The sequence below is a fragment of the Somniosus microcephalus genome, chromosome 6, assembly GCF_052327205.1.
Source record: "Somniosus microcephalus isolate GS21.2 chromosome 6, FLI_Smic_1.0, whole genome shotgun sequence".
Lineage (NCBI taxonomy): Eukaryota > Metazoa > Chordata > Chondrichthyes > Squaliformes > Somniosidae > Somniosus > Somniosus microcephalus.
The window spans coordinates 198,462,158-198,475,848 of NC_140992.1; the positions used below are offsets into that span (position 1 = coordinate 198,462,158).

The 13,691-nt window shown below is 48.4% G+C and overlaps 2 protein-coding genes across 2 annotated transcripts in view; one reads left to right on the forward strand and one right to left on the reverse strand.

Moving 5' to 3' along the window:
- The window catches only part of LOC147116322 (adhesion G protein-coupled receptor G5-like), a 793,199-nt gene that overhangs the window by 410,248 nt on the left and 369,260 nt on the right, over nt 1–13,691 (forward strand). The window lies entirely within an intron of this gene.
- Nucleotides 1–13,691, reverse strand: part of LOC147116324 (adhesion G protein-coupled receptor G2-like) — a 159,977-nt gene that overhangs the window by 9,805 nt on the left and 136,481 nt on the right. Inside the window, exons 12-13 of the mRNA XM_085989550.1 lie at nt 9,259–9,527; nt 3,921–4,020 (exon numbers count right to left, since the gene is read on the reverse strand). Coding sequence (XP_085845676.1) covers nt 3,921–4,020; nt 9,259–9,527 — 369 coding nt within the window. The remainder of the gene's footprint in view (nt 1–3,920; nt 4,021–9,258; nt 9,528–13,691) is intronic.

Sequence of the window (13,691 nt, forward strand, 5' to 3'; positions counted from 1 at the left end):
CACCGAAGTCAAAGGAAATAAAAATCGGGAGAAATGAAACGCGGGCTGCCGATTTGCTATCACCATTTTACATTATCACACAAAGTCCAAATCTACCCCTTGGACTTTTAGAGCAGAGAGACAGAAATTAGCACAGGATAGTCTAGTATACCTATATGAACGTGTAAGGTTAAATGGAACCAACAGAGAAGCAGATGACAGTAAAAGAAAAGAATAGCACAGGTACAGGCTGAGGTCAAACCTGCATGTGTGCACAGAGGTGAATACAAGTGACCAGAGGAGGCAGCAGCCTTCTTGGACTCCTTATATCCTCCAACGGTCAGTCCCAATGAGACCAGAGCTTGTTACAAATGGTCTCTGCTAAGTTGTATGATCACAGATGGAGAAGAAGAGATGTGCTAGAATGTCCGGCTGGTGATTGATAAAAATCGCCAGGAGGATATTGACAAGTGGTTCAAGAAGCAAAACTACTACTTGTGGCTAAGCTTATGCTCAAGCTATTTTTCTTGTTTGCTACATTTTAACAATAAATCTGGATGGATACCCTTAACTTAAAAGCTCTCTCGCCTCTGAGTCAGAAGATCATTGGTTCAAGTCCTACTCCAGAGACTTGAGCACAAAATCTAACTGGCACTTCATTGCAGTACTGAGGGAGTGTTGCACTGTCAGAGGTGCCATCTTTCGGATAAGATGTTAAACCGCGGCCCTCTCAGGTGGACGTGAAAGATCCCATGGCACTATTCGAAGAACAGCAGGGAAGTTATCCCGGTGTCCTAGCCAATATTCATCCCTCAAATCAACATCACTAAAACAAATTATCTGATCATTGTCACATTGCTGGTTGTGGGACCTTGCTATGCGCAAACTGGCTGCCATATTTTCTACATTACGACAGTGAATACATATTTTTTTTAAGTGCTTAATTGGTTGTAAAGCGCTTTTGGATCTGGTGAAAGGTGCTATATAAATGCCACTTTTTCTTGTTTTTTCTCTTTAATAGTCCTGGGAGTTCTTAATGGATCGCAATATTCTATGAGGAAATACAAGCATAAGTTTATTTTTAATATTAATTGTTCTAAAATAAAATACTGTTCAAACTCAGGAGGGGTGGGAGGGGGTGGTTATGGGTTAAAATAAAATAAAGTGAAAGAAAAGAGGTATTTGTAACAGGAACCACACTATGGTTAGTTTTTTACATATACTAAATAGGAGATGTCTTTTTTTAAAAATCAGTCTTTGAAATAAATTCAATACCTGCAAAGACATCATTGGGAAGTGTAGGTGAAGGAGATAGCAAGAATGTTTCTAAGGAATTGTAAGATTTAGGATCACAGGCTCACACAGATTACCCAACAGGGTTTTAGAAGTTGCAAGGCTTTTATTAAAGAGCTACAGTTTTAAAGCATAATCAATTCAATTCAATTCAATTCAATTCAATTCAATTTTATTTGTCATATATGCAGCAGACGTGTGTACTGCACAATGAAATGTTGATTTTTACGAGTCCTCCCAACATTGGAATAAATATGGCATAACAATGATAAAAATACTAATAGAAATACTAATAGAAAGACAGTAATAATAAATAAAACAACAGTAATAAATAATAATAAATTAATCGTTCATGAGTCTTATGGCCTGGGGGTAGAAGCTGTTTTGAAATCTGTTGGTACGAGACCGTGTGCTTCGGTATCTCTTACCGGACGGGAGCAGGTCGAAGAGGTTGTGGCTGGGGTGACTCGCGTCTTTAATGATTCTCGGGGCCTTCCCCCGGCACCTCTCGGGGTAGATATCCTGCACAGCAGGTAGTTTAATTCCTATAGTGTGTTGTGCAGCTTTCACTACCATCTGTAGAGCCATTAGATATTACATATGGTTTAAACCGAGTATAATAGACATACAACCCGTGACAGTAGGAGCGATCTACGACTCCTGAATCGGAATGACACGACTGAACGGACGGGGAGGCAGTACAGTGGTCTCGGATTGGGTGGATTCCTGCAGTCTGCTGCAGCAGTCACTTCCGTTGGGTCATCTTTCAAGCTGCTGGAGGTGTTAGGCCATCAGCCACCTCATAGGCTAAACTTGACCAAGGTATTAGGCCGTAGCCACCTTGGGGAAGCCTTCGCCCCTGACTGCCTGATTTCCTCTCTCGGTCGTCTATATTTATAGTTATTTCGGTGGGCTGGTAATCACCTGGTGCCAATCATTTGATCCCCATCCTGTTGTCCAATTGTGAAGCGGGAAGGCATCCCTCACCGTCCCTTTCTGCATGGCTGATGAAGCCTCCCTCTTATCTTTCTGAGGAATGTTTTGTCAAGTTTCTTCAAGGGCATTTTATGGCTTCGTGGCTCCTTGTTATCTAGCAGGTGCTATCCTCCCTGTTTCCTTGCATTTTACAATTCCCTTATCACTTCTATTTGTCTTTTGATGCTTGATATTCGACCTTGCTGGCATTTATGCTATCTTTTTCCTCTTGCCTGTTGTCAGTCTCTGTTCTAAGAATTAAAACCCATCTTTGAATCTAACAGCTATTTCTTACAGAGTGCATTGTAAAACTCTTCAATTTATAGTAAGCTGTTTTAAATGTCTTATTTGCATATTTAAGTAGGATCACTAACTCTCACAGGAGTTCTTGTACATACAACAACTACTTGCATTTATATGAGGCCTACATGTTTAAAAAAAGACAAGCAAAGGTGCTTCACATAGGCACGTGGATAAAAAAAGGTCAAGTCAAAGGAGAGATTTAAGGTGTGATTAAAAGTTTGGTCATAGAGGTGGATTTTGAACAGATTATTAAAGAAGGAAAGGGATTTGGAGAGGTGGAGGGACTTAAGGAGGAAATTCCAGAGAGTGGAAAGCCACCAATGGTGAGGCAAAGGAAGGGAGGAATGCACAAGAGGCCAGACTGAAAGGAATGGACAGTTATGGGGAGTTGCAGTGATGGAGGAGGTTACAGCAGTATAGGGAGGGGAAAGACCATGGGGGGATTTAAATGCAAGAATGAGAATTTTAAATTTGAGGAATAGGAAGAACAGGAGCCAATGTAGGTCAGTGAGGACAAGGATAATCAGCGATTAGGACGATGCGGGAGAAGATATGCGCTGCAGAGTTTTTAATGAGCTGAAGTATACAGAGAATGGAGAATTGGATGCTGTGTAGAAGAGTATTGGAATGATCAAGGCTGGAGGTAACAAAGATGTATGAGAGTATCAGCAGAAGATAGGCTGAGATAGGAGCGAAGAGGATTAATATTACGGAGGTGCAAGTAAGCAGTATTTGTGACGGAGAGGATATACGGTCAGAAGTTGAACTCGGGGTCACACAGGATGCCAAAGTTTCAAACGATTTGGTTCAATCTGAGACAGTGGCCAGGGAGTGGGATAGAAACGGTGGTGAGATTACAGAGTTTGTGGAGCGGGGGCAAAAATGGCACTTCACTCTTCCCAATGTTTAGTTGGAGGAAGTTATTGCACATCCAGAACTGGACATTGAAAAGTGGTCTGATAGCAGAGGAAGAGTGGGGGTTTGAGAGAGGTGGTGGAGAGGTAGAGCTAGGTGACTGCATGACTGAGGAGAATGTTACCAGGTGTCAGGCAGCATGTAGCTCAGGAAGAAGGGTCCAAGAGGCAACATTACAGGGATGGGAAGAGAAGACGTTGCTAGAGATCCTCTGGCTATGATAGGTAATAGTGGTCAAGCAAGGGCAGTCCCCTGGAGCTGGACAACGGAGGAGAGGTCCAGTAATATCGTACTCATCCACCCACATAATTGGAGTTTCTGCTGAAGTTACAGCAACGGTGGGGGAAGCCTCAAGGAAATTTACCCCTGTTGTATTTTAGATCTTGCTGCACTAGAATAGCTTTGATTATATGGAATCAAATAATTATCAGAACAACCAATACACTAAAAATTACATGGCAGTGGAGCTGTAATTGCTGTTGACAAGAATCGAAAACTGGCCATAATTGTCTGTGCTTACTCCAATGACAATTAAAAGTACAGCAGCTGGAAAGGCTGGGAATACATAGGCCTAGAAATTGGGTATAGCCCCGCTTGGGGCGTTAGACTTGGCGGAGCACAAATTTTATAGCCAGGCGCAACTTATCGACACCTTGTGCGATATTGGGTTTCAGCGCCCCAAAGGTGATTGAGGCACGAGTTCAGGCATTACACAGGGCACCTAAGGTGCTAACATGCCGGCGCAACCCAATATCGGGGTGTCCAGCCGCAGCGCAGGTGCTCTCAATTACCGATGACCACGAGACTTCCAGGCGCCGGCCAGCTCTTAAAGGGGTGGGTCAGGCAGCTCCAGCATCCACACTCTGCGCCTTGTAGGCCTGCAAATCGGCGCAGGCCCTTCTCTGGCGCAACAAACTTGGATCCTATGGAGAGGGTGAGGCTTCAGCACTCAGTCTCTGGAGGAATTGGTGTCCGCAGTGGAGCGCCGGCGAGATGTCCTATACCCAGACAATGGCAGGAGGCCTAATCATAAGGACTACCGATGAGCTTGGAGGGATGTTTCTCAGAGGGTCAACTCCAGCAGCATGGCGACCAGGAGCCCTGTCCAGTGCCGGAAGAAATTCAATGACCTCACTCGGGTCGTCAGGGTGAGTGGAGTTAATGTAAACTTATGCATCCCTCCATGAGCACCTGACTTTATGGCTACAGGGTGCGCGATACCCCAATGGCCATCTGTCAGCAAGCACCCATGGCCCTTTCTGGTCACACACATCCACATTTGACTCAGGGCATTAGGTAATGGCTGTTCCACCATGGGGGGCATGAGAACATCACTCAGGGCATCATGTTAGGGCTCTTCCACCATGGGGGGCATGAGATGATAACTCAGGGCATCATGTAACATCACTTCCCGTCCTTTGCCCTGCAGGCCAAGCTGGCGCGGAATCGAAAGGAGCAGATTCGCACCGGAGGAGGCCGTCCTCAAGTGGAGCCTCTGATGTCTGAGTGGTCCTGTCACCACTGCAGCTGCTGACCCCATTGTCCACAGCGATGGTAAGGTTCTCAACTATTACAGCTGTCACCTTTCAGTTGTTTCCCCCGCCAGCATGCTTTCTCAATGTGGACCCATGTCATAGCATTGCCGCACTGTTGCATCCCTTGCTGCCAAACTGTCCTTTTGCTAAAGCCACTCTTCAGCCTCCCTGCTTTCAGATGCTGCATCACCAGCTCGGGAGCTGGCCCCTCAAGCTGCCAGTGCAAGTGCCTCCGGAGGCGATGACCAGAAGGAAGCCGGACCATCCGTGTCAGCCTCAGGGGATCCCCCGCATGTGGAGACTGGGGATAGTAGTTCCCTTGAGGGGAGGGAGGGGGGCTCTGATGAGGAGCCAGTTGCAGGGACCAGCGGCCTGCAGCAACGCGCGGGGGGTAGGGACGCTCGGGGGCCATCTCCCCGGAGGGCAAGGCAGGCCACCATGACTGCTGCACAGAGTGCAGAGGAGGTGCGTAGCCTTGCGGAAATGAACGCCCAGGCCCGGCTCAGGCACACTGAGCTTATGGCTGCAGTGGGGAGGATGCCTGAGTCCATCGACATACTGGCAAAGAGTGTGGTGGACTTTGGCGCAGCAATGGAAAGGACTGTCCAGGGCTTTGGGGCAGCAATGGAAAGGTCTGTCCAGGGCTTGTCCGAAGCAGTGGAAAGGACTGTTCTGGCCTTGTCCGAAGCAGTGGAAAAGACTGTTCCAGCCTTGTCCGAAGCAGTGGAAAGGACTGTTCATGGCTTCTCCGAAGCACTGGCACCTGCCACGCAGGTCCTCACTGCTGCCACGCAGTCACTTGCTGGCCTCGTCCACACGCAGATTGAGGCCACGCGAACACTCACTGCTGCCACCGTAGCTGCGTCAGGCAGGATCACCCCAGGCCCTTGCAGCGCCACAGCAGGCCATGAATCTGTGGAGCAGTCGATAGCGGCGGATGATCCGGTGCGGCACCGTCAGAGTGCCAGTGTGTCGGCCGACCACAGTGCAGGTGTCCTCTCTCTGCATGTGACCAGTCCTGATGCCAATGCTGGCACGTCAGCAGAGCAGCTGCCACCACCTGCGCGGCACACTGCTAGCAGACATGCCCAGTTGGAGCAACCTGCTTGCGGGACCTCCAAGCCCAGAGGTCATCCAGGCTGTCCCTCAGCGGCTTCAGCGCCTCCAGACACTCAGCAGGCGTCCCCCAGCCTTGACCCAGCCACTGGGGTACCATTACGGAGGAGCTGCAGGGAGGGAAGGGGCCGACCTCGTAAGAGGAGTCGGTCTCCATCAAGGGGTCACCAGTAGAGGGAGGTGCTAAGACGTCTCTTTTTCCGGTTTTAAGGCAGTCCACACCTGTTGTGTTTGTTTGTTATGGTTTGGTTAGTTTCGACGGGTTGCCACACAGTTATCTGTTAGTTTGTTAGTTATGATTTCTGTTGCCATTACGTTGTCATGCTGGAAGGAAGCACTTGTGTTGAAAATAAAGATAACTTTTTATTTACATTCGAGCTGTACACTATTTACAATCATCGATGCCTTCATAGGCTTACAGCGAACCGGAGGGCGCTGTTCGAATCACAGCCACCATTGCGTCCGAGGGGCCTAGAACCGAGTCCTTATGAGCCTCTGACGAACGGCCCTTCCAGTTTCTGGAGCCCTCCCATCTTCCTGCTCCTCCTCCTCCTCCTGATCCTCCTCGCCTGCATGCTCCTCCTCCTCCTCCTCCTCCACCTCCTCGTCCGCCTGCTCTGCTGGACCTTGAGGGTCGGCTGGCATTGGCTGGGTGCGTCGAATGGCCAGGTTGTGGAGCATGCAGCAGACAACAACGATGCGCGCCACATGCTCTGGCGAGTACTGTAGGGCGCCCCCTGAATGGTCTAGACAGCGGAAACGCTGCTTCAGCACACCAATTGTGTGCTCCACAATGTTCCTGGTGGCCTGATGGCTGCTGTTGTAAAGCTCTTCTGCCGGGATGGTGGGCAAACAGAGCGGGGTCATGAGCCATGGGCAGAGAGGATAGCCCTTGTCACCCAGAAGCCAGCCTCTTGGGTGAGCCGGGGCCTCATAAAGGTCAGCCACTGAGGTCTGCCGCAGGATGAAGGCGTCATGGCTGCTGCCAGGGAATTGTGCGTTCACTGCCATGATCATCTGCCGTTGATCACAGACCAGCTGCACATTAAGGGAGTGGAACCCCTTTCGGTTACGGAACTCCTCCGGATTCTGCAATGGCGCCCGCAAAGCCACGTGTGTACAATCAATGGCCCCCTGCACCATGGGGAAGTCCGCAATAGCCGCAAAGCCCTGTGCGCGCACCCCCTGCTTCTCCAGGGTCAGAGGGAAGGTGATGAATTCGCGCCTCCTTTTGTAGAGGGCAGCTGTAACTTGCCGGATGCAGCAATGCACCGCAAATTGAGAGATATTAGATATGTCCCCAGCTGCTGCCTGAAATGATCCACTGGCGTAAAAGTTGAGCGCAACAGTGACTTTCACAGCCACCGACAGAGAGGTCCTGCACCGTATCTGCGGCTGCAGATCCCCAGCAAGCAGGTGGCACAGCTCAGACACAACATCCTTACCAAATCTCAGCCTTCGCTGACACTGTTCCTCCGACATGGTAAGGTAGGAGACCTGGCGCCTGAAAACCCTGGCAGCATATGGTCGGATTTGGTGACGTCCATTGGCCCTCCTCCTTCTGGCCAATCCCGGCCCTCTCTCCCTCCGTCTCTGTGCCCCTGCCAGTTGCTCAGCAAGGATGACGTTCCCCTCCAAAGCAGCTCCCATTATTCTGGCTGACGAATAAGACGCAGTCAGCTTTCTGGATCCAACTGCTCTGAACAGGGCTGAAGGTCCCAAGGCTCCTCTGGCTCAATAATAACAAGTCTGTGCCACTGAACGTCTGCAACTCTCTCCAGCAGCGAGCAGTATGGACAGGCCAAATGGCTGCCAGTTTTATACTAGTGCTGTCCCCTTTAAAGAGCGCCCGCTGAGTACGAGAAGGACCTGGTAACGTTCCATCCAACTGTCACTAATAGCGCCAGGTGGAACGGAGGGGGGCGCCACTGAATTTCCGGAATGGGGAGCCAAAAAGGCGTTGCACAATGAAATGACGTCATGATCTGGTTGCGCACGCGAGCGGGCGCAAAGAGTTAGCGCCGGCGCTAAAAGGATACTCAATATGGCAGGAAGCGCTGGGTTCACAGCGCCCGCCCGAAAATTGGGTAACGCCCCAAATCACGGGCTCTTTTGGCGCTAATCGCTGGTGCAACCAACCGAATTTCTAGGCCATAGAATCACAGTTACAAAGAGTTATTATATTCAAATATGCCAGACTGTCAGTTAAGCAGAGAGGTAACTGTTCATTTGACACGGGCATCAATTTTCTGATTGGGGGCCACATTCTGCAGTGCAGGACTTCTGCCTGCCATGGAGATGACCCCTGACCCTGGTTGTATTTCTGCCTTCTGGGTAATATGAATGCATGCAGAGGTGGGCTGCCCGGCCTCCACTGGGGAGTTGCGCCAGACTGGGGGACGGAAACTCGCTGCCGCAGCCCTTGGGACCCTACGGGATGAAGGCAGCTGCCTGAAGAAAACTGTTTCAAAGGCAAAATACTGCTGATGCTGGAAATCTGAAATAAAAACAGAAAATTCTGGAAACAATCAGCAGCTCAGGCAGCATCAGTGAAGCGAGAAACAAAGAAAAGGTTTTCTTTTGTTCAAAAATGTGGAGCCTAAAACCAGCTTTCAATCAGGGACACAGTTTATTGCTGGGAAAATCTCCCTCTAATTAATCAAGGAAGACTCTGCATCAATTATGCCTAAACTCTACCCTCAGAAGAGGGCCACTGTGATGTTTCTGTTCTTCAATCCAATCATCCTTATGGCCTCTTTGATCAGATTGCCAGTTCAGGGTTGAATTTCAGGGAACTTTGAGCACTCGGAACTAAAGTTAGACCATCAAAAATCACTTCCATTCTCATTCATCGGCTCGGGATTTGAATCCAGGCTTTTTAGACGAAGGGGCAGTGCATTTACCACCTGTGAGTTCCTCTGTGTAGCCAAGTTTGATTATTAAACATGCTGGCCCTGAAATTCCACAGGGGATCTCCTGCCAGACCTTTGACAGGAGACAATCAGAACCCCCAAAGAACAACTGTTTGAAACTTTTGTTCATTTTCTTGTAGTAGTGAAACAATAGATGTGGCTGTATTATACAATGAGGATTCAGACCATGTACATACAACTAATACAGCAACAGAATACTTTACACTCACCCCAACCAACAAGACACAGCTTCAGCATGTAGCGCTTTATGTAAGTGTTGAACACTTTGACCAGCATGATGTACAGGTGAAATGCTTCAATTCCCATCCATGTAAAGCTGCAAAGCAGTGAGTAATGCAGAAACACAGCAATGGCTTTACAGAGACTGTCAATGTTAACGGAACTGAGCCATGCGTTAGTGAAGAAGTTCACATTGAGAAGAAACAAGGCAGCACTGAGATTCACGTGGATCTGGAGGGAAAATTCCTTTTGTCTTTTTCTGAGTTGAAAAAAGGTCTCAGTAATGTTGTGTCTGTGTATAATAAGACACAGACTGCAGGAGAACGGTACAACAGGTGTTTACTCAATGTGACTCACAGTGGAACTGCCTGTACAGATTACTACTCAGGGCTATATACAGGTGTGGTCACTGCCGGTACTGCAGTATACATGAGCTGTAAAAAGTAGTTCCCCCCCTTAAAGGTATATACATTACAATTCCTCCCCTTTTAGATTAACAGTACCATAACACTCATTTAACAATTAAATATCAAACTAATTACAATTAACACTTTTAACATGCAACATTAGCTGAAAATAGTCTATTTATATATTCAGTCTTTGGGGAGGCTTCCTGATCCTTTCTGGATAGCGCCTTTCCCGAGTGTCTTGCTCTTGGTGCGGAGGCGATTCTGGCCCCCTGTCGTCGGTTGGTTCATCAGCATCTGATGCTACTGTTTCTGGGGTAGATGCGACCTGTACGTCGGGTTCATCACCAGGTACGTATGGGCGAGGCATGGGGTTGACTTGTTCCTGTGACTCTAGGATCTGGTCGGCATGGCGTCTCACGATGCTCTCCCCAACGTCCACTGTGTACATTAGTGGGCCCTGCCGTGTGCATATCGTTCCTGGCTGCCATTTTTCTGTTCAGTAGTCGCGGGCCAAGACTGGTTGCCCTACATTGAAGCTCCTTGTTGGCTTCTCATGGATGTGCTGGAATTGCTTACTCTCAACATCTCTTCGTACGTTTGGTCTGAGCAAATCCAGGCGAGATCTTAACCTTCGGTTAAAGAACATCATGGCTGAGGCCTGGTTGGTGACTGCATGTGTCGCATTCCGGTAGGCGAACTGGAAATTGTCCACCTTATGCTGCAGCGGAATGTTGTCATTGTACATAGCCTTTATTGCCTTCTTAAAGGTTTGTACGAACCTCTCAGCCAATCCATTTGTGGCTGGATGATACGGGGCGGATGTGTAATGCCTTACCCCATTCTTTTTGAAGAACCTCCGGAACTCTTCGGATACAAACTGTGGTCCGTTGTCGGAGCAAATCTGTTCTGGCAAGCCATTCCTGGGAAAAATTGTCCGTAGGACTGCAATAGTTTTTTCCGTGGTGGTGGAGGACATTTTGATGACCTCAGGCCATTTCGAGTGTGCATCCACGGCTATTAAAAACATTGAGTCCATGAATGGACCAGCAAAATCAAAATGCACCCGTTGCCATGGAGATGAGGGCCACTCCCATGGGTGTAGAGAGGCCTGTGGTGGTGCATTTTGTACTCTCTGGCATCCTGAGCAGCTCTTGGTCAGGTCCTCGATTTGTTTATTGATTCCCAGCCACCACACATAAGCCCTGGCTCGGCTTTTCATTTTTACCCCTCCCAGATGACCCTCATGAAGCTCATTGAGCACTCTATCCCTTAACTTGGGTGGAATTACTACTCGGGATCCACACATCGAGGTCCCCCGGCACACTGACAGCTGTTCTCTCCTTGTCGAGAATGCTAGCAACAGTGAGTCGCCATGTGCTGGCCATCCCTTCACCGTCAAATCATATACCCGAGACAGTGTCGGGTCATTTCGGGTTTCCTTTTCAATACAAGCGTTAGTTACTGGTAGGTATTCAACTATAGTCGAATGGAATATTTCGACAGGATCCACTGCTGGTGCTTCCTCCGCAGTAGGCAGTGGCTAGCGTGATAGCCCATCAGCATTTCCATGCTGTTTCGTGCCCTTATATTCAATCTCATAGTGGTGCGCCCCTAGAAAAAGTGACCATCTTTGTAGTCGTTGCACAGTCATCACCGGAACGCCCTTCTTCGGATTAAAAATGGAGACAAGAGGCTGGTGATCAGTTAGCAAGGTGAATTTCTGCCCGTGCAGATATTGATTGAACTTTTTCACTCCCCACACTAGGCTGAGGGCCTCCCTGTCAATCTGGGCGTAGTTACGCTCGGCTGAGGTTAGTGATCGTGACGCAAAGGCTATTGGCTTCTCTGAGCCGTCCGAGAATTTGTGCGACAGCACTGCTCCAATGCCGTAGGGTGACGCATCATATGCCAACCGAATTGGTAATGCCGGGTTGTAATGGGCCAATACCTCTTTCGATGTGATTAGTGTTTTGCTCTTCTGGAAAGCTCGTCTACATTCATCACTCCACTTCCATGGCACCCCAGTTTGCAGTAGGGTGTTCAGTGGGTGTAGTATTGTAGACAAATTTGGCAAGAACTTATGGTAGTAGTTTACCAGCCCGAGGAACGACCTCAGTTGTGACACATTTTCCGATGCTGGAGCCTTGACTACTGCCTCAATCTTCTCTGGGGACTTATGTAACCCCTCTTTATCAATAACGTGGCCACAATACGAGATCTGTTTTCTAAAAAACTCGCATTTGGGGTGGTTAGCTCGGAGCCCATATTCCTGCAATCTAGTGAGCACCTGCTCCAGGTTGGCAAGGTGATCACTGTTGTAAAGTCTGTGGGTTGTATAGCGAAGTAATACACAGACTACAAGAGTAACTTAAACAGGACTTTACTATTCGAAGGTCAGGGCGAATCTGCCCAATAAGTTCTGCCACAGCACTTATATACCGGTGTGGTCACCGTCGGTATTACAGTATACAGCAGCCAAGATAAAGTAGTGCCACACCTAAAATAGTTCTCTTAAAGGTAAACGGTTACATACAATAGTTCTCTTAAAGGTAGAACAGTTACATACACTACAATCCTCCCTTTTTAGCTTACAACATACTTATTTCCCATTAACCATATCATTAGAACATATATACAAATTATGTGAAACAGTTCACAGATTCAGTCTCTCTGGAGGTCTCCTGACTCTGTCTGGATAACGCCTCGGTGGCGTAGTAGTTTTCGGCGGGGTAGTAGGTTCTTCCAGCAAGGCCGATTCAGCTTGAAGGACAGTGTCAGGATCATCTGCTTCCAGTATTACCAGATCGGAGGTAGGGGCTCTGGGTATCTCTGTTTCGACATTAGCCATGTAAGGTTGTGGAGTAGGTTGGCTCTTTGTGGATGACCCTATGATCTGGTCAACATGACGCCTTATGATGCTGTCACCAATGTCCACTGTATACAGCAGCGGCCCTAGCCTTTTTACAATAGTTCCAGGCTGCCATTTCTCGGTACGGTAGTCCCGGGCCAAAACTTGTTGACCTGTCTGAAAAGATCTAGTTGGCCTTTCATTCATGCCCTGGGATTGCCGGTTCTCTACGTCCCTTCTGACGTTTGGCTTAATCAAATCCAGCCGGCATCTTAGACGTCTATTGAAAAACATCATGGCGGGAGTTTGATTTGTGACCGCATGTGTTGCATTCCTGTACGCCAACAAGAAGTTATCTACCTTATGTTGTAAGTTGATGTTCTCATTACCCATGGCCTTTATGGCCTTCTTGAAGGTCTGGACAAACCTTTCAGCTAAGCCATTGGTGGCGGGATGGTATGGGGCTGACGTGTAGTGCTTGACCCCATTGCTTTTTAAGAATTTCCTGAATTCTTCGGACACAAATTGTGGTCCATTATCAGAACAGACCTGTTCCGGCAGCCCATTCCTGGCAAACATGGTTCTTAATACTGTGATGGTTTTTTCCGTGGTGGTGGAGGACATCTTTATTACCTCCGGCCACTTGGAGTGTGCATCCACCGCTATTAGAAACATTGAGTCCATAAATGGACCAGCAAAGTCGATGTGTACCCTTTGCCAAGGAGATGAGGGCCACTCCCATGGATGCAGAGGAGCTTGTGGTGGCGCGTTTTGGACCTTCTGGCATCCTAGACAACTCTTGGTTATTTCCTCGATGTCTCCATCAATACCTGGCCACCACACAAACGCTCTTGCTAGGTTCTTCATTTTCACTCCACCCAGATGCCCCTCGTGAAGTTCCTTTAGCACCTTATGCTGAAGTTTGGGTGGAATCACCACTCTCGATCCACACATCAAGGTTCCTCGGCACACTGACAGCTGTTCTTTCCGTTGCGAAAATGCTGGCAGTGTTGGTTCGCCATGTGCTGGCCATCCCTCCACTGTTAGATCGTAGACCCGTGAGAGAGTCGGGTCATTTCTTGTTTCATTCTCGATCATCGAATTGGTTACTGGTAGACATTCTACTATGGATGAGTGGAACATCTCTACCGGGTCCATTGTAGCT